The sequence below is a fragment of the Lepidochelys kempii genome, chromosome 3, assembly GCF_965140285.1.
Source record: "Lepidochelys kempii isolate rLepKem1 chromosome 3, rLepKem1.hap1, whole genome shotgun sequence".
NCBI lineage: Eukaryota > Metazoa > Chordata > Testudines > Cheloniidae > Lepidochelys > Lepidochelys kempii.
Genome location: NC_136382.1, coordinates 194,731,955 through 194,753,038, shown reverse-complemented (window position 1 = coordinate 194,753,038; position 21,084 = coordinate 194,731,955). Strand labels below are relative to the sequence as shown.

Genomic DNA, 21,084 nt, shown 5'->3' with positions numbered 1-21,084 from the left:
CCATAAAAGAACTGAAAGGTGGCTTGCAAACTCGGCAAGGAGCGACTATCAGCACATTTAACAAATAATACAATTCAAAATAGTTTTTATGAATGTTCTCTCAATGGTTGTCATATTTATGTCCATAAAAGTATACTTGTCATTAATGGAAATGTAGTTCAGATGTAATTAGCAATATGGAGCTGCACTGGAAGCATTTTCAAAAGGTAAAAATATATTGGTATTGGAAAGTATATAAGATATATTCAGTCTACATATAATATTCTACCATTGATGGGTAAAAGTCAAGTTAATCATTTTTCTGTGTCATAGGCATATTCTGTTAGTGTTAGAGTCCACTGCAACGTGCTTTCTGTTCTGTTGGCCAAACTGACAAGAGAAAATAAATTGAATGATGAGGGTCCATAGTTAGTAAGATGAGGTAATTCAGTAATGTTAATTAGTATAACATAGCTATTAGATTTCCGGTTATGTGGTTCAGAGTAGTATGTAAAACATGTTCAATAGTTATCATAGAAGTAAGATCCCTGGATTTTGAGTTATAAATTCCTATATTTTTTAAAAGTTCTCATTTACATCTTTTGTAATATGACACCTAATGGCAACGCCAAAGAACAGTGGAATGTTTGTGGAAAAATGGATGCATGCATAATACAGTAAAGAATGTTGCAACCATTAACGTGCTGTTTGGACATGTCAAATCTATTTTATCAAATAATTTTACTGGAATTTTAAAATAACTTTATCGTGTAGTGGACCAGAAGTTAGTCCCGGGTATTCTGGCATTTAAATTTCAAGTTAGTGGTACTGTTACCTCAAGTATAGGGCCAGAATAGATTACCCTAATCAACATTTCTTCCTGAGAATTGCTGTATTTGTGGGGTTGGTTCATTTTCTTTAAGGACAATTAACACTTTAACATCAAGGAAAATGACATTGGCAAAGTTGTTTCTAAATTCAGACTTGGATATGTTTTTTGCTTTTAACTCATTAAGTAATTTGTATTCACATATAAGTGAATTTTCTGAGAAAGCAGTCAAGTTCTCACAAGAAATGTATCTTTTATGATTTAATTTTAACATTGTCTTCATTTAAACTAGTATTTATTTTCAGTCTCTCATGATTAGTGTAGCACAGCTATGTTAATGTCAGACAAAAATGTGCTGATCATTGACCTTATATTGGCCTATGTTCAAAATCCCAGCATTTGTTGCTGTTTGAGATGCTGATCTTATTTGCAAATTATTTTCAGGCACAGATAAGATTTGCCTTCATTAAATCAGAATCTAGTGGTGCTTACATATCTATTGTGTGCATGTTTTCTTTATTATTTGGTGAAATGCCGAAAAAGCCCTCAGTAACATGACTTTAATAATTCACATAAGACAATCACAAAACTTTGTGATACTGCAACAAACATCTGCACAGAGTATCAAGGTACTGCCAGTATCCTGAGCAGCTATTTCTTCACTTCACTAATCTTTATAATTGGCCTGTCTTTTACTGCCATTAATTAAATGATGTAGTAGCCCATTAATAATTACAAAAAGTGACACACCTCAGCATTTTCACTTTTTAATAATAGACGTCAGACTTTATTGTTAATTAAAAGTGAGTAAAACCATCATTTTAAATATATATATTTATTTTGGTATCTTTTAGCACCCTTACCCTTCAGAAGAACAGAAAAAACAGTTGGCACAAGACACAGGGCTCACTATACTTCAGGTGAACAATTGGTAAGTAATTTTACTTAGTGTTTACCCACAGCCAATACTCTGACCACAAGCAACCTGCCTCTAATGATTGGCATTCTGCTGACACACCCTGCAGTTGCCTGCTTTCCGTGGAAGTTTATTGATGCAAATGTAATGTAGCCTACAGAATGGTTTCAGGTATGGGAACTATAGTTTTAGTACTGCAGAAAACATATAGTATTTACTTTCCCATAGCTCTTTAAATAGTTACATTTCAGTTTATATGCATGTCTGTATTTTCCCTGGATATAATTCTATCTGCATACCCATCCTTTAAGAAATCAATCACTTGAGACCCAGAAAATTTAAGTCAGATGTACATCACTCTGCACATTTTCTTCAGTCTGTATTGATTGAGTCCATCACCATTTATATCAAATTATTATTTTTGACTAACAAAGTTATTTGGGGATCTTCTCAGTGTAATTTGAGTTTTTTAAAAAAGAGAGAAAGAAAAGAAAATCTTGAAACAAACTTCAAGGAAAATCTGCCTTTTCCCCACTGAAGTATTACAGGGAAAAAAATTGTGTGTTTAATTTATTAATTTAAAAGTAAGGATAGTTGGGACCCTTGATTTGTTATAGCAGAGACGGCTTTAAGAAATTAAACCTTTGCTGTTTTGGAAGCAGATGTTAAGTTGCTTATTATTTGTGGCTGGGTTTCTGCATCAGCCAAAAGTATTCCCATTTAAGTACAAAATTGTGGCAACAAGACTATTTTTAAAAGGTATGATTTATTACCCTTTGTTACGGCAACAATACGGTTATTGAAATCCAGGTTTCATACAAAAGAGCAGAACAAATGTCACATTTGAAGTGTATCAAAACCTAAAACCCTGTGAAACTAAGTATATCTGATTAATTGTTCTAATATTTTTGAATTAGTGTTTATGATGGGAAACCTTATCCTCTTTGAAGTAATACCCAGAAATTGCCAACATAAGCTGCAAGCCTACTGCAGGGAAGGGAGTCAGAAGTGCCAGTTTGCAGACAAAAGTTGTTCTCCCTCCCCCTTCATTCAATAAGTGTCCGAGATTAATATTACTGAAGCTCTGATTACATGGCCTAATCCATTTTAGTGAATAAATTTTGTCTTGATGTCCATTGCACCTACATTAACAAACCCTCCTTGGTGAGAGAGACTAGGAGCCTATCGGAGAGATTTCAGATATATTAAACCCCATTACAGAAAACGTAATTTCTGTCAATATAATCCCATGTATTCTTCAATTTAGTACTTTAGAGATAACAAGCTACTTACAATATATTTGCCTTTGGAGGATTAATTTACAAAGTGCACTATCTGTGAGACACAGGCAGACTCACATAAGCGTAGCTTGTAAGGGTTATCAATTTCTGTGACCTCACAGCAGACCTGGGAGATCAATTTTTTTTTTTGCAGCCTTGTAAGACACTGATTAAAGGAAAATACAGAATATCTTATATACTGAAGTGTGCTTCCAGATACTTGCTGTAAAAAGAAAAAAATAATGTTGTCCTAAAAATAATAATATCATAAAGCAAATTTGGATTTCAGTATTACAAATCATTAGAGGGGAAAGTATCTTTATTTGTTGTAGATTTATTACACCACCCTTTGTCCAATCAATATTTTAATTTGTATTGTTGTCCTTAAATTGAATGATAGGTGGTTTTGTCCATTTTAGGGGCTATGTAGATAACCAGGGCTCCTTCTTACTGATAATGGCTGAGTAAAAGATTGTTGCTTTGGAGAGGCTCTGGATATGTGTAGCTATGTACAGTTGGTACGTCAACACATACCATCCCTTACTTCAAATCCTGCTCCTACAGGTGCATTTGCTTTGCTTTCCATCTTTCATATGCTAGCAAAAATATTCCGTAAGCATAGCTACCGTATGTATGCCATAGAGATATTGAACCTCTTCTTCCAAGGCTATATATCTGCTTTGTTAGAAATCTCATGTTGGGTGAACCTTAGAAGGCTGAGCCTGTGAATGAAGGCCATGAACTATGAGGAGAAATATAAAAAGTCAGTCCTTTCAGTCAACAAGGAAAAGTATGAATGGAGGGTCTGACTAAAGTATACGATTTCCTATGGACAAGTATCAGAGTAACAGCCATGTTAGTCTGTATTCGCAAAAAGAAAAGGAGGACTTGTGGCACCTTAGAGACTAACCAATTTATTTGAGCATAAGCTTTTGTGGAAACTTTCCACAGTATGCATCCGATGAAGCGAGCTGTAGCTCACGAAAGCTTATGCTCAAATAAATTGGTTAGTCTCTAAGGTGCCACAAGTCCTCCTTTTCTTTATGGATAAGTATGTCAGTTTAGGAAGGCCTAAGAAAAGTTTTAGGAGATGATGACCACAGCATGCTTTTAAACTAATGCTAGTAGCTTTTTATCCTGAGTGACATTGTGGTCTCTCTTTGTACCCAGCTTGCCTGCTAACTGAAAAATTCTTTTTTTGGTTTTGTGTCACACATGTCTGTATAAGCTCTATATGCAAGAAAAAAATAAATGCAGGTCAAAATACTGTCTAACTGAAGTCCCCTGGTTGTAGGGCAGTCATGCTGCTGGTGCCAGTTTGAGAATTCTCCAGTGGAGTTACAATTAAATTGTGGTATTCATTCAGGAGACAATTTCCCCCAAAATATTCAGAACTGGAGAGCTGATGAAGTGCATTTTTTTAATTGTGTGTCCATGTTTGATTTCCCATTGACTTTTGAAGGGGCAGCAATGCCAAAATACAGTACACAGGCTTTCAAAAAAGGGCAGTTTCAAAAATGGATGTTGTCACTGAAAGTCTGAGAGAGCAGGCCATGCAAAGGACTACCTGTGGGATAAACACCGAACAGCTAATTTGAATGTTGGTGATACATGAAAATGTTTCCCAACATTTTCATTAATATATTGTTTATAACAAGGTAGGCATGAGAACAAATTATTTTGCCTAAATTGTTTGCTGCAGGGAACAGCAAACAGATCATTTATGGTTTACTTTGCCTTTCTTCAGCTGGCTTGTAAGTCATTCAGACACAACTTTCAAAAAAAAAAATTACCTTCTTTCTTAGAGTCTTCCAAACTTGTTAACACACATGTAGATTTTTGTGTTAATGAAGGAGTCATTGTAAATCACTGTTGCAAAGATTAAATAAAATGCTGAAGGGCAGCCCGGGTGCAGATCAGTCATAAATTATTGGCAGCAACGCAGCATGTGGGAATACATGAAATGTGCATGAAAAACATAAACTCATGTCTAGTAGTAGGGTAGTTAGTCCAGAGTGGGAACATTGGATTTTCTGGATAACATTATCACTTTGCCACAAAACAGTCAGTGAAGAGAAGGTATGTTTTATGCAGTTTGAAAGCATTTGTTCTATATCCTCTGTGATATTTTAGATGCCTTTACAATAAATGCTAGTTGTGTACTTTAATTTTCTGTGCAAACTCGTAATGAAAAGAGGATGATTTTTCACATGTGTTCAGAAACATTGTTGTTCCTTCAATTGACATACACAACTCCACTTGAAGTTAGAGGAGGTTGCATGCATGGATTGAAGGTATGAGATGTCCCACAAAACTTATCAGTGGCAGGACAGATATCTTAAAAATGCAGAAGTTTTGAACTGAAATACTTTTTATATTGGAATTGGCCAGGTAAGTGATTTTTTATAAATAAAGATTTTGATTGTAAACCAAGCAGTGTTTGCATTTGGAACTATGTTTTGCAACTGTTGGATATTTCTGTTGTGGAAAGAGTGACATGTCATTGTATAGCAAAAAGCCTGGTGTAGGAACTACAGTGGCAGAGTTGAGTATGTTGTTAGTCTAAATCGCCCATTCAGGTCATTCTCTTGTTAGTCATTTAGCCCCTTAGTGGTTTAGGTTCAGAGCATGATAACATGAACTAGAAGGGGCACTCAATCATTCCTGACAGTGTTGCATATATGGACATAAAGAGGACCTGACAGAGTAGAGGTTAATAAGGTGTTTTTCCCCTGTGATAAAAAACTTCTGCTCTGTATTGCACTTTCTGGATGTTTCAATCACAATCACTTATTACTTCAACAGAGAGCTAGTATAGGGTATGTCAAACAATCTATATTGTTTCCTTGTTTACTGCATCCCACCTGAATCTGTTCCTGTTAAGAGCTAATGTTAAATAATTACTAGTGGCACTTTTAGGCGGCAAAGCAATTCTCATCAAGTGCTACAGAACTGTATTGGTTGTCAAGTGTGTGTGTGGTGTTTATATACACACACACACACACACACACACACACTGTAAAAGAATGTTAAGGCTGCAAAGTCAAACACTCAAAAGTTAGGAAACACCAAACTTAAGGTTGCTTGTGCAATCTTTATTTGGCCCCCATGTGCGTATCCATTATGAAACAGTCTAAAATACATGATCACATGCTATTTTTTCCACATTATCCCTGCCTCATTCAGTGCACAGGATGGATAGTACACATGGAATGAGCAGCTATTCACTTTTATTTTATGCTCATTCAGTGCTTCATTTGCTGCATGCTATTCAAACCTTGTTTTGAAGAGAGAATTATTAATTTCCTCATGGACATTTCTGTGGTGCTCATCACTCTAATTAATTAATGTTTGTGAAGCACTAAGATACTAATCTTCACAACACCACTTTGAGGTGAGGGGTGGTATTATCCACGTTTTACAGATGGAGGACAGAGGCTCCGAGAGATTAAGGTGAAAAATGTCCACTAATTTGGGGTACCCAATTTGAGATGGCTATGGCCTAAATTTTCAGAAAACTGACAATAGTACTGTCTAGTCTGTGCACTGAATGAGGTAGGGATCCCTGTGGAAAAAGAGTAGGTGGTCATATAATTAAAGACTGTATCATAAAGCATCTGCACAAGAGGGCCAAATTAAGGTTTCAGTCACAACTGGCATTTGGGTGCTTGACTTTGCAATATCAATTTTTTTTAAATGTAGATTTTTAGTATGTAATTTCTTAGATTTTTTATAAAGCAATGAAAAAAATAAAAAATTGGATCATCTGGAATAATACCATCACCCACATGGGTCATAAGCAGGGTTGGGAACTTTAGTCCACAGTTCAGATCTCTCCCACTTGAGCTAATGGAGTAAATGATAGCACTAGCATGTTGTCATCCTCTGGGTAGACCACTCACTAGAGAGAAGTGGGTTTGATAGTTGTTTTCTTACAGCAAAGGAATGTTGAGACTCTCAGGAATCTTGGTTCTGCAAGGGAATGTGCTTAGTGGTTGGGGACCCTGCTGTCCCTGTTCCCCTCCCACATTGACCTCGTCTGTCCCCTCCAGCCTGTCCCTGGTCCTCATCTTAGTTCCTCATCTAGCAAGGATCCTTGTCCCAATCTATTCCCTGCTGTCCCAAGTCCAGCTCATGTTCTCTCTATATTTAAATCAGGCTGCTTTTTTCTTCCATGCTACTTGGCCATCAGCAGGGGACCACTGAGTGTATGTCTATACTGCAATTAAAAATCAGTGGTTGGCCCGTGCCAGCTGACTCGGGCTTGAGCTAAGGAGCTGTTTAATTGCTGTGTAGACATTTGGGCTCAGGCTGGAGCCCAGGCTCTCTGATCCTGTGAGGTGGGAGGGTCCCAGGGCTCAGACTGCAGCCTGAGCTGGAATGTCTACACCACAATTAAAAAGCCCCTTAGCCCGAACCCCGTGAGCCTGAGTCAGCTGGCAGGGGCCAGCCATGGGTGTAGACTTACCCTAAGAGCTCGGGGGAGACACTCTGCCTGTTCTCAGTTCCCAGAAGTACTGCACAATCCCTGCAGACTTGCTTTGGAACATGCCCAGTATAGACAGAATATTTGGAGAATTTAGCTGCCAAATTCAAATGAGCCTCTACTGAGCATATGTGAATGGAGATTTTTCAAAAGTTTATAATTTGGCCAAATTTGGGCTTTTTTTTTTTTTTTTTCCCCCACTGGGACAGCAAATGGCATATCCCTGACACCAAGACATCTCCCCTCTGCCAAATTTCAAGTTCCAAAGCATGGAGGAGCTAGAGCTTCTCAAGGAAGCAGCTATACGAATTTTTTTAATGTGGGCACTACAAGGTATAAAGAAAAGGGGTACTTGTGGCACCTTAGAGACTAACCAGTTTATTTGAGCATAAGCTTTCGTGAACTACAGATCACTTCATCGAATGTTTCCCCAACTGTATGGAATGCAATCTATATGGAAATGGCATTTTGGGGTGGAGTGGTAATTGAGCCACAGACTCCTTTTCACTCTCTTCGGAGGAGACAGGATTGTACAGCCCTTCCCCATCAGGCAGTAGGAAGGAGGCTTCCCATTGCCCGGAGGTAAAGGGGTCACTTCTCTGCAGTGGGAGGAGAGATGGTGGTATAATCTTCATCCCTTTCCACTTTGGACAGTAGGAGGGAACTTAGTGGAAGTTCTCTCCACTTCCTGTCTTTGCGTAGCAGGTTGGGAGAAGGGATGGCTGAAACAACAGACCAGACCCTTCTGGTCATGAGCAAACAGGCCCCAGTGGTTTTGTCTGGAACAGATGAATGCCTTTTTTCCCGAGAAACAAGATGGGTGAGGTGATATCTTTTATTGGACCAACTTCTGTAGGTGACAGAGACAAGCTTTCAAGCTACACAGAGCTCTTCTTCAGGTCTTTTTTGAGGTCTGTCAGATTTGGGCCCCAATAGCCAGAGATTTCTTCTGCTTACCTGCAGTTAGTGTAGAGTTCAGCTTTGTGTGCCTGGATTTTGGCCCATTTAAAAATAAATAAATAGAAACACATATGAGGTAGTATTGTACAGAGGTTACTCCACAGTTCAGAGTTAGGCCCCAATCCAGCTTTTGTTGATGTAAATGGGAAAGACTTCCATTTCCAATATTTCCTGTGAGTTGAATTGGGTACTTGGAATGCATACCATCTTAGCTAAATTACTTCACTGAGGGTGAAATTCATCCCCATGCAGAGGGTGACTATATGACCAATGCACCACTTGAGACCCACTTAAACACTATTTTTAGGGATAAGTGGGCTTGCTTTAAGTGATGCATACATCTGGTGCTGGTCGTCTACACAGGAGTGCATTTTCACATGCAGGGCCTACAAAACTGCGAAATAGAATAAATGGGCAAAACACCCTTCGTTTATTGCCTTTACAAACCATGTCACGCTGAGTTTTCAGTCATCAGTAGTAAAATATGCACTTTTTAAAGATTGATCTTTTACTCTTTTTATTACGGTAAACAGATAAAACTAGTAAAGGTCAAGCTGCAATTTGAATCTGTGTAATAAATACTTTTTTGAGTAGTAAGAGATGAAGTAAATATAGGTACTTATTTAGCTGTAAATGTTAAAACATTCACAAATTAACTTAACTTCAGCCATCAATCAGGATCATCAGATTTCTGTTCTCCCTTTTATTTCTTAATATAATTTAATAATACATTTACAGATGTTTCAACATTGTTTGTCAATGATACTAAAACACAGGAATGATGTTAAAGCAAGAAAAACAGATGTAAAAGGAAATATACAATATGAAAAGTAGTTAAACATTGTGTTGTGTTTGTTACTCCTAAGCAAAATTAAGATGAGAAAGTAGGCTTCTGTGAAGAGGAAGTGGACCAACCCCATCAAGCCCACCAACCATAAAAAGGAATCTTGCTGAGCAAATGGTTTGATTATTCAAACAATTCAGAATATGTGTGGTAAATTAGCTGTTCTAAATGTACCATGTGCAGGGCTTTTAAAACAGATTTTTACTTTTATGTTTTCACTAAGTCTTAGCTAATTGTTATGCATTTCACCTTGAATGCCAATTGTAATAATAGTATTACATCTGTAGTCTATTTCTTGGTTCTTAAATTACAGTAATCAGGAATACTCACTACGTAAAACATTGTATAGTTACTCATAAGAAAATATTGAAATCAGTCAAAAATGTGTAGCGTGCATATTGCCTTAGACAGACCTGGAGAGTTGCCAGACAACCAAGGTATTATTAGGAAAGCTGAGCAAATAGCTTGCAGGGAGAAGAGTTGTGAATTTCAAATCCATCAGGTATTGTCATGTCAGAGGATCTTAGGAGTGTGCCCTTGATGCTGCTTTTGTCTGATTTTAAGGAAAAAAACAGTACATTTCATATTTTTTAAAACTACAGTTTAGCTGTTTTTAAATGTACTTAGTTTTATGTTTTACAGCACAGACTTAAGTATGATTTATATGGTTAAAATACTTAAATAACAAAAGATGAGTAAATTATTTACCAAGATGGTAGGTACTTATAGTATATATACAGAAAGCCACTCTCATTTTTCTTCTGGGACTACATTTTTAAGTGGGAGGAACCCATCATGCTGTAAGACTATCTTATAGTAGGTTACCATCTATACCACATGGCTGTGGTGTTGATTTGTCCTCCATTGTTTGTTCAAAGCAGCCTTGGAGTTCTTGCTGCCCCCAAACTAGACTAGATTATAAGGCCCAGAGACAAAGTTCTTGCCATCTATGAGTAACCCATGAGGCCATTTGTTTCAAGTGTCCCCAAAGCTGGCCCTGAATCCAGACTGAAATGGAGTGGAGTTCCTAGGGAGAGTGAATTACCTCACACATTTCAAGACTATAAACCCTTCGAATCAAGATTAAAACTCACAAGGCAGTGTGGACAAATATACGTTACCTCAGCCTGTATAATAACTGATACATTAGAAGATTGTACTGTCCAGTGCATCAGCCTGAGTCTAATCTTTCTGATCATGAATATCCTGTCTGATAACAGGAAGGGTCAGTACTAAAACCTTGGTAGAGCTGATGGTGCATCATTGGCTGGTTGTTTAGTGACTTTGCAGTTTCTACCATTGCAGAAAAGGAACAGACAGACAGACACACACACACACAGAGTAGCATGTGTAAGAGAGAAAAGGCGGGTAATACCCAGAGTCCACATTCAAGCTGGCCATCAAAGACAAGTTAAATATTCTCTGTTACAATCACCAGCACCAAAATTCCTCCAGTGTTCTAGCTGTGGAAATACTGGAAACCCCTTCCAACAGCTATTCCCTCTCTGAGTAGGAATAAATTATTTTTCCAAGGAGGGTTCTGCATATGGGTCATGACTTGGTCAGGTGACTTTCTGTGTGCATATCCATAAATATGCAGACCCCCTACTTGTTACCAACCCTCTTGTGGCAAAGTTCCTATGGAACAGGAACTCTATGCAGCCTTAAATGAGACAGAACTTGGGAGACCACACATCCCATTGTGACAGAAGAATAAGGTGGATCATGAACTACTTGTTGGTGCGTGGGTCAGGTAAAATTCATCCCTGCACAAAGGACCAACAAAAGGTCTACAAGCCATGTTGAGCTAGTCTATTCTGATGCTTTGTGCCAGCCAGTTTGCTCAGAGGTGAATTTCAGTTGGCATGCACAAAGTAATCAAAACTTGGTCTGATGATCTTTACCCTGATCTGTTCTAAAACCTTTTAATCACTGCTTTTGTCATAGGCCTTCTGGGTAAAATTCACCTTTGTGCAGAGAACTAGCACAAAGCTTATTTAAACCCTCAAAATAGGCCTTAAGTGGGACTCCAGTGGTGCCTAGCCCTTGGGCTTGCCCTCTGTACCAATCTGAATTTCACTGTTTGCTAGTTATGGAGAGACCTTCCTTGGATACATGGGGCCAACAAAAAAGGAAAGTGAACTTCTAGTAATTTTCCACTAGTTTGCAAGCAAATCAACCTCTGTTGAGTACACATCAAATACATTAAATAACAGCCAGCAATTACCAAATGCATATCAACACACACACTTTTTAAATCGAGGGAAGTCAGCTCCCTTAGCAGAATGTTGCACTCTACAGACAAGGCAAGCATGCCGAGAGAATGACAGTCAAGACGCTTGGCATTTTAGAAGTTAATAGGTAGCAAAAATTGTTTTCCCCCCAGGCATTCCATCTTTTCTATGATAGTTTTGTACATGACAAACTTTTTAGTGGATGCATTCATATTCTGTAACTAATGTGCTGTCAGGTGTCATGAAGATAAGATTAAAAGGCACTGTTCATACATTTTCCAGTTGCCTTATTTTCTCCCTTTTGCAAGAGCTTTATTCTGTTGTATTAGGGTCTGGGTCAGAATTCTTTTTTTAGTTTCTGTTTAAAAAAATACAATTGAAACCCAAGTATACGCTATGTGTAAACAGAGTTATTCTTTAAAAACATATAGGACATCTTACACATTATGGCAATCCCTGCCAAGCAATCTTAAATACATTGAGGTGCTTACAGTTTTTCTTTAAAATGAGAGAGTGTTTTTTTTTTTGTTGTTAGAAAAAGTAACCTCAGCAGGGGAAGTGGAGGAGGAGGGAAGTAATGGTTTGTCATTTCTTTGCAAGTCAGGTTTTGGTCTATTCTTGTCAAATCTGTCTTAAGTGTATTTACATACAGTTTGCCTTTCTGGTATTTTGTGCTTGCACAGACCTGATCTCCACCTATTTTGTGTCAACAGTTGCTGAGATTTGTGTACAGCGATTAACCCTTGAGAATTGAAACCCCGACAAGCTAAGAACTGTGCCCTCAGAGACCCTTCTCCCTCACTTACATCATAAACTTGCTCCAGGCTGCGCCTACATAGAACAAACTGCATTTCTGAGTAGTTAAAAAGTCAACCTGAAATATTAAAAATGGGGCAAATGTTGCCTCCTTGTTGAATAAAACAATTTTCTCTTCTCAAAAATGAAACTGAGCCAGAGGCATATGGGAAGGAAGTGTTTTTGAGGGTGTACTTTTTTGCCCAGTCTGGTCTTAAATAATCCTACAGAAATTCTGTATCACTGTCTGTATTAGAATTAAACACTTAAAGATCCCTTTGGGGTTTTTTAGAAAAAGAAAAGAAAACAGCAGATACATTTAAAAAAAATACTACCGCTGCAGTCCTAAACAAAATGTAGGTCATATAACAGTTTCAATGGTTAAAATGCTGTGCTATCCATTTCCTCTTAATATTCAGTTATAATTCCACCCTGAACCTAAAAGGGATAGATCCTCAGATGGTGTAAATCAGCATAGCATCACTGATATAGATTATCTGAGGACCTAGCTGTGATAAGCTTTATGTGCCTCCTTCCTCTATGCCATTCCTCTGACCTACCGATGTACATTTGATCATACCATTTTCTGGGAACATCAGTTCTCCTCTCCTTGCCCTAATAAAATGTCATGGTGGGAAGATTCCCTAATCAACAATAACAGGAGATTCCATTCATGGAAATTAATCTCCAAGCAAAATGGGAATCACATTACCAGATAAAATTTTGAAACAGTACGTTCTGTGATGTTTAAATAGATCAGTAGTTTCTGAGAGTTGTTACTAGCTGATGATCTTTCATGGTCTATGCGAAAGAATTGGTGGTTTCAGATCAGTTTCTATTAAACAGATGTCTGCGTCACAAAAACACCACCACAACTGCCACTTTTGTTTGTAGTCTTAGCAGCGACAGCAAGGACCAAATCATCATGGAAACGGAGCTACCCTCTCCTACCTAAAGAGCCAGGACATGGGTTGCTGGGTGATTCTACCTGGTTCATTCCATGTGAGAGTCACAAATCGAACTATAGTGTTTCAATTTGTATTCTCTTCTTGTTTTCAGAGGCTCTGTGGCTGTATGCCCCTAAGAGGCTCTTCAGGGGTCTGGTTGGCCGCTCTCAGCTCACTCCAGTGACCTGTTAGGGTGGGAGCATCTGGTGTGGGATGCTTTAATTCCTAAACGGTCTGCTGGAGGACAGGACATAATACAGAGATCTATAGCCTCCACACACAAGAGCATTTCTCAGCCCCTACTCATTTGAGCCAGCAGCTAGTAGTGTGAGCAGTCTGATTGCTCTAACTTCTTTACTGTGGGCCACAGGACTGGGCACATCTTCCCACTCTCCCATAAGATCCATTCTAAGTAGTGGGTGGGGGACAGTGGCCTGTACAAGGCTCCCAACTGGAAAAGCCACCAGACCTCAGAAGAGGGCCACCAGCCTTTTGGACGGGAAGATCCAGGGTCAAGGCAAGACTCTAGACTAGGTAGAAAGAGAAGTTCTATATGCTTTTTTGAATGTTTGTCTGAGGGACTTTTACATACTAAAGCAGTGCTGATGATATATGTGCCAAGCCAGATGGAACCCTAGAAACCCCCCACTAACTGTTGACAATCTTTTGGGGGCTAAGGCTATGATGTCCACAAATGCAATGAATCTCAGAGCCCCAGCTAAGCTTGAATGGATGAGTTGCAAGTATTTTGTCTAGCTCTGATTTTAGAGTGTTAGTGGGGAAACTTGCACTACTGCTGCCCGTGCATGTGCCTCTTGTCTGGACACGGGGCCAGCAGGGGTCAAAATCAGACACTGCTACTACGTTCAAAAAACAGATGATATGGAAATACCAGATCAGACGAAGATACTCCTGAGAGGGAATAGTCTTTTTAAAGAAATAGCCAATGGTTTGCAATAAGATTTGAAAGCCAATTCAGGACATTATCCTTTCACCGCACAATCCATGCAGTAGAGTAGAAAGTTGAAGTCGCTAGATTGAAGCTGCCTTATGAAGACCAACCGCCTGATTGTACTGTAGATTTTGGTATGCAACAGACTTGGGCCTGAGTTACAAAGTTTAGATTGCGTTCAGAGTTTTAGGATTCAGGGTTTATATTCAGGCCTATTTCTAGAATTTATCCAGCTCTAATGACCATTTATTGGTTTTTCTGTCTGTAGGCACATGTGAAAAAAGCCGCAGATGAAGGGTAAGTTCAGAATGGAAGAGTTGCGCACCAATTCTGGCTGTCCTCAAAACCAGCAGAGAGAGCCCCACTCCACACACACTCTACTGCAGGCATGTTGAAGGACATTCCAGGGGTTAGAGGCCAGGAGTGTGGTCTGTGCCTTTCAGCATGTGCTTCTATAATCCAGCAAAGCCTGTGAAACAGGAACTCAGACTAGATGAACAGGTCAGACTAGATGTTCACAGTGGTCCCTTCTGGCTTTATAATCTATGAAAGACAGCTCAATACATCCACGCAGGGAGATTATTTGTGCTGGAAGCAGGGAGTAGGAAGTGCACTGGTGATTAGAAATGGATGCACAGTTCAAGACATTTCTGTGATGGACCAGAACTTGGCCCATAGTATTATTTCATGGCTGTAAAGAACCAGTTCATCTCTTGGTGTAAGTAAGAACAACTTTAATGCTGTTCTAATTTATAGCTGTTTGTAGTGATCCTTAAAGGATCCTTAAAGCTTCTACAGTGGGATCTAGGATTGGGAAAAAGCAGAGGATTAGCTCTGCTTGCTCTTCTCTACTGGAGGATTTACTCTTGCATCAATTGGCCACTTAGGTGATTTTATATCGTCTTTGCAAGAATTGTGGTGTCAGGGCGTCAGATTTCTGCCTGCCCCTCCCCAACCGCATAGAGACCTGGACACAGAAGATTTAGTATAGTTCGATGGCACAGGAAGTTGGAAAGGAGTAGAATTATGGGAGATCACTCAGGTGTCCGCTATCCTTGTGTTCTTTGGGGACTTCCTGGATGCAGCTGAGGGTTTGGATCAATGGAGGAGCAGGGCCAGGAGCAGGTGAATCTGTCAGTATGCAGAGCCGTCAATTGTCATCCCTTCTGGAGGGCATGCACCAAGAGTGGCTACTCCTACCATGATGTGGTAATAGCAACTGAGCAGTGCCTCCATCCAGCTCAGTGGCAGGATACACTCCTGACCCCCTTCATAGCTCTCCAGAGACCATTCCTTTTATTTGGGCTGGGCATAGCGTGGGTGTGTCCCACAATGAATAACAAGAAGGTGCATGGGGTGGGAGGGGGAGAAGAATAAATATAGCATTCAGAGAAGATCAACCAGGATTCTGACAAAAGACACAGTTCTTATTTGCCTGGCTAGTAAATGTAGGGCACACCAGGTATACACACTGGGTGTGTATTATCTGATTACATCTTCATCCTTTCTATCTTTGTGCTTGATATGCTTCGTACATTAGCATGTTGTGGTTGCAAGAGAATAAATAGCATTTTCCTGCTTCAAAGAAACTTTTCTGAATGCACAATATGAATACATTTGTAGGGTCACATAGTAATGCTTGATGTCAGAAACTATTTTTAAAACAAAATTGCAGAACAGCACATGGCTTTCATTAGTGCTTTACATCAAATTTGTCAGCTAATTAGTGGTTTTTCATCACTAGTTTTGCATAGTATTTTATTTGTAGTTCACTCTTAAATATTATCTTACACAATACCCAACCCTCTGTATTCTCATTTGACAAATATTCCAGTGCTGCCAAAGGAGGAAAACTAAGCTTCAGGGAGAACTTTGATACATCTGATTGATGGACTTGCTGTGATTTGAGTAAATTCCAATATTACGTTTCTGAAGTAGGCGGTTAGCAGAGCATGTACTCTCTTCCCTCCCTACCCGTATTTAGTGTTGTAAATGATATATTGCAGTTCTGACTGTCTTCATTTCAGAGGAGGAGGAGAGAGAAACCAGGAAAAGTTGCCAGACATGGCTTCATGAGGTCTGCTTCAACTTTCTTGAGTGTTTTGAAACCCGTTTTTCACAAATAAAAGGAGTGTAGAAAGCATGGAAAGTTAATGAATGGTGGTTATGGGTCATTAACCTCGCTAACTAGCTTCAAGATAAAACCTCTTTAATAACTGTAGTAAGAGCTCTTTTCATATTTATTTCTCATTTTAGAGATGGGAAGTATGATTACAGTTGAGAAACCTCCAGTTACTCTCTGTATTGATAATTCAAGAGGGATCTATTTATTCTTGAATGTGGTTTTTAAGGCTGTTTTTAAAGCACATTTTAGACTTCGAAATGTGAAAATTTTGTGAAATGATGTCTGCAAAAGTTTTTTTCTCTCTTTAATTTACTACCTAAAAAGGCCCAAGAAAGTACGTAAACAAGTAAAACTGCAAATTGGGAATAAAGCCTCAATGAAATGTGCTAAACATTTCATTGACTCTTGGATTATTACAAGTTTACATTTAAATATTCTAGAAATTAGGTGTTAAATTGAAAAAAATATGGAAACACTAGATAAATGAGTGATTCCAGTAAGTGATATAGAATATTGCAAGTCCTGAAAGTGAATATTTTGGCAGTTTTGGTGACTGAAACTGAAGGCAGGGTAATGCTTTTAGAAATAATCTATTGTAAAAATGATACCGTTGGTAGCCTTAGGTACTTTGTTACCAATATTTATGTGGATGGAGCCTAGCTGGCCTGTTTATACTTTATTTGAAAGTCATCTTCCTTTTCAAAGTAGATAGGTACATTTTAAAGGTGAGATATACAAAAGGCATTGGTTTAACAATGGTGTTTGCCATTTTATAGGTTTTGTGGGTTTTCTTATAGTCCTTAAACCTGTTTGCTAGAACATGCTTCAAAATGATTGAAGCAGTGTGTTTTCTGGCACTTAATAGCACCACTTCTGATATGCAACCCCCTGGCCAGCATTCCAACACTACTCTCCAGTGTGAAATTGACAGGGAACAACATAAGGGCTCAGAGACTGGCAATATTGTAAAAATGTTTGTATTTTGGGAGGGCAGGTGGGATTAAATTTATATGCGCCATCAAGTCTAAACATCTATCTTTAGGGGGCTCGCATGAGTAAATCTAATATAACACTGAAAACTGGAAGTCTCTGACCATGAAGTAAAGTCACAAGCAAAGGTGACTTTAGAAACTGTGATAGCAAGGGAGGGCATCATTTTATTTAATGGACAGAAGTGTGAAATACACACTTTTTCAGCTAGCGCTGCAGATGACTACACAAGCAACAAAGGGAGGTGCAGCGAGAGGAAAAAGAGCAGATTTATGTGAAAAACATCAGGCAAGCTGTAACATGAAACTAGCAAAATCTGCCTTTTGAAGGGTTTTGTGACTTAGCGAAAATACTCGCTTTCTGGCTGGTGCATTTTAGCCAGTTTCACCCTAAAATTATTGGCTGGTAAAGTTTTTGGGAATGTGGTGTTTTTTTGTTTGTTTGGTCATCACTGGTGATGCTGCCGCTCAACCAGAGGAAACAAAACTTGTTTATTGCAGTGAAGGCAGGCGAGCTGAAGGTCAAAGTTCAAAGGCGGATTGCTGCATCACTGGGCTTTGGTCTGAGTCTTATCCATGTGACCAGAGATGCTCATTGTCACAATAGTGAGACCTTTAAATAGGGGAGAGCTACAGTTACCACTGGAGAATGAAAGTCTAAAAGAAAACAGTTCAGTAAAATGCATATTTAAAAAAGAGTGTTGCCTCTTGGTTTTCTTTCGAGTGGGGAGAAGCTACACAAATAGATTTTTGTTCATTCTTGCTTGATTAGCAAAGAGAGAATAAGAGTACTTGTGGCACCTTAGAGACTAACAAATTTATTTGAGCATCTAAGGTGCCACAAGTCCTCCTTTTCTTTTTGCGAATACAGACTAACACGGCTGCTACTCTGAAAAGAGAGAATAGGAGCTGTTGTATCTAAAGGAAGAAGAAAACGAGATTAACTTAAAAAATAATTCAGCCTCTCTGAGCTTGTACCTTTGCCCAACTGTTTAACTCTCTTCCACTCACAAAAATAGCCATTTGCATGTGCATTGTTTTGCAGCATTCCACACAATGTGTTAACTTTTTTCAGTTTGGTGGCAGGTCTGACTTGCACTTGGACAAATCACATTAGTTATAAGCAGCTATTGACTCTGCTATTCAGGAGGAAAGAGTCTGCATCAGAGTAACTTTATTGACACATGGTGTAGTGTGGAAATAAACATTCCTTAGGGAAACACTTAAGCATGTGCGTAACTTTACGAACATGAGTAAAATTCTGTCTATGTTTTAAGTGTGAGGTTAAGTGCTTGCCAGAATGGAACCATAATTCGTTATAGGAGTTGGTAGAAGATTTGTATTTGGAGAAAATTAGTTTTGAATAGGCATTTGTTTTACAAAAGTAAATACTTTTTTTTTAAAAGCATTAGTCCTGGTTCCTTCTGCATTTTTAAAACAGAAACATTCTTTAAAGTAATTGAATGTTAACAAGGGAGGAAATGAGAGTGATGTGAGTGCTAGGAACAATTGGAGGGGTTTTTGTTGTTGTTGTTAACGTTTTGTGCCGCCATTTTGTTGCCAACAGGGCTTCTATCATTGTATTGAACAAGAATTTTGCAAATTCAGGTAGTGATCTTGCTATTGGCCCTTTTTTACTAAAAACTGTGGCAGAGAGGTTTTATTCCTAAATACATATTCCTTTTCCGTACATAATTAAATATTTTTCTTTTTTTGTGAACAGCCCTAAGATGTGATTTGTAGATATAATTGAATCACATTCTGCTCTCTGAAAGCAGAACAATTATTCCTACTTTAATCTAATGTGTTCTTTTGGGTTCACAGGAAAAATAAAGAAACTTTAAAGTAGATACTTTTTTTTTAATGCATAGTAATCTACTATAATGCAAAGTAAAGCATTCTGTTACAAAGACAGGGAGGATGGGACAGAAGGTTAAAGGGCATTTTGGAAACAAACAGCTGGACCAGTTTATTTAAACAGATACAAGGATGGGGAGCTGACCTCAGTTTGACTTCTAGTGGGAGGAGCAAGAATGTCATTTTATTACTTTGCCCAGAAGGAAAATGTTCTTGCATCTGAATTCACCCCTAAGGCATCCAAACACATGGCTGTTTTGCAGAATCTGTCTACTTATACAAAATACATATTTAAGGAAGTGCCTGTGTGTAAAATGTACTGAAAGTAGACATCCTGAGTGATAGTGTGGGACAAACAGGTGAGAATGTGTTTTATTTTAGACAGGTCTTATTTATAAGTATTGGTAAATACCAGACTAAATACTTTGTTGAAGTAAGATTCCAGCTACCTAATCTACTAATAATGTGTGTCCTTTGGAGAAGGGGGAATGTTGAAAAGTTTGGTTATTTGTACCAGTAGATGTTCTCAGTTTACTTAAGCTGTTTAGCTGTGTACTTCTTGGTCTGAGTGAAAAGATTTTCCTAAATGAGGGTTTTTATGGAGAGCTAGCAAGCATAAAACTGCTCCCCAATCTCAGATGGCTACAAGAAAGGGTCCCCCCCTTAATCTCCAAGGACTTCCTACTCTGTCAGGTATTTAGAAGTCTATGCAGTACAAGGTTGGGATGCACATAGGAAAAGCAAAAGCCTTCTGGGCTTACCAAAATAAATACCTTATTTCTTTGTTGTTTTTCTTATGAGAGTTGCTATGAAAATTGCTTTCTGCAAATGCCAGGTTCTCGGTATTAAACAATTTTCTAATTGGTCATGGAGCTAAGACAGCTAATGGGGCGGGGGGGGGGGGAGAAGCAGATATTTTAATTGCCTTTTTTACATGGTGTTTGTGCTACACCTGTGCTTGTAATGAGAATGGAGAATTAGTCTAACCTTCTGCTCACATTTATTCTAATTTTCATGGTTTGTACAAGATAACGATGAACTGATTTGCAACACAGTTTGTTGTAGTTTATTTTTTTGTATTAGAAGTGTGTATAAAAATTGATACAGAACTGGTACTGATTAAAGTATGACCTAATGTATGTGTAAGATTTACAGAATAGGGCCCTGTGTATGTGTGTGAGTGCTTCCAGAGTACCTTTTGGCAAGACAAGATTGATTATAATTCACATCTTGATTAACTTTCTGAGGACTTGTGTAATGGAAGTCAGTCAGGAAAGTGAAATCTGAGGAAACTAAGTGTGCTGTACTGTAGATGTCTCCTTTAAAGATTACTGATGTACAAACAACATAAAGTTCTATATTTTCTGATCACTGTTCCATGTCAGTTTAGAACAAGCAGAAGTCACACCAGATTCATGCTGGAATGCTGTGGTACCTTTTAATTTTATTACAATAAAGATCTTGCTAATGTGTGGCAAACATGCAGTGAAGACAAATTGAACATATTGCTTCACAAAATCTGCTTTGGTGATTTATTTTGCCAAGTATAATGTGGTTTTACTTATAACACTCCTTTTCCACAAGTAAATACTGAAGTACAGCTTGTAAAAAAACAAGGCCGTCTTCTTAAGGAGATCTCTCTAGAGCACTCTTCAGTCTTTGCTGAGAAGTTGGGTGATGCTGACTTTTTTGGAGGTGATGTTCATTGGGTTTGCTGATTAGTGAAATGAGAGAGAGAGAGAAGTTCTACTCTAGCTCGTTGAGGATGATCTTAATGCCATTAAGGCTGTAGTCAGAATAGACTCAGGTGAGCTTTATTTTGTATTATGTGCGTTCTTTTCTATTTTACTTGTGTTCAAATTTGAATATCATTTTCATCATAACGGTTCCA

At 38.4% G+C, this 21,084-nt stretch overlaps 1 protein-coding gene across 4 annotated transcripts in view; it reads left to right on the top strand.

The window, feature by feature from the left end:
* MEIS1 (Meis homeobox 1) overlaps positions 1–21,084 on the top strand; it is a 120,747-nt gene that overhangs the window by 92,983 nt on the left and 6,680 nt on the right. For all 4 annotated transcript variants that reach the window (XM_073339466.2, XM_078852342.1, XM_078852343.1 and 1 more), the window contains one exon: positions 1,663–1,739. In XM_073339466.2, the coding sequence (XP_073195567.1) occupies positions 1,663–1,739 (77 nt within the window). The remainder of the gene's footprint in view (positions 1–1,662; positions 1,740–21,084) is intronic.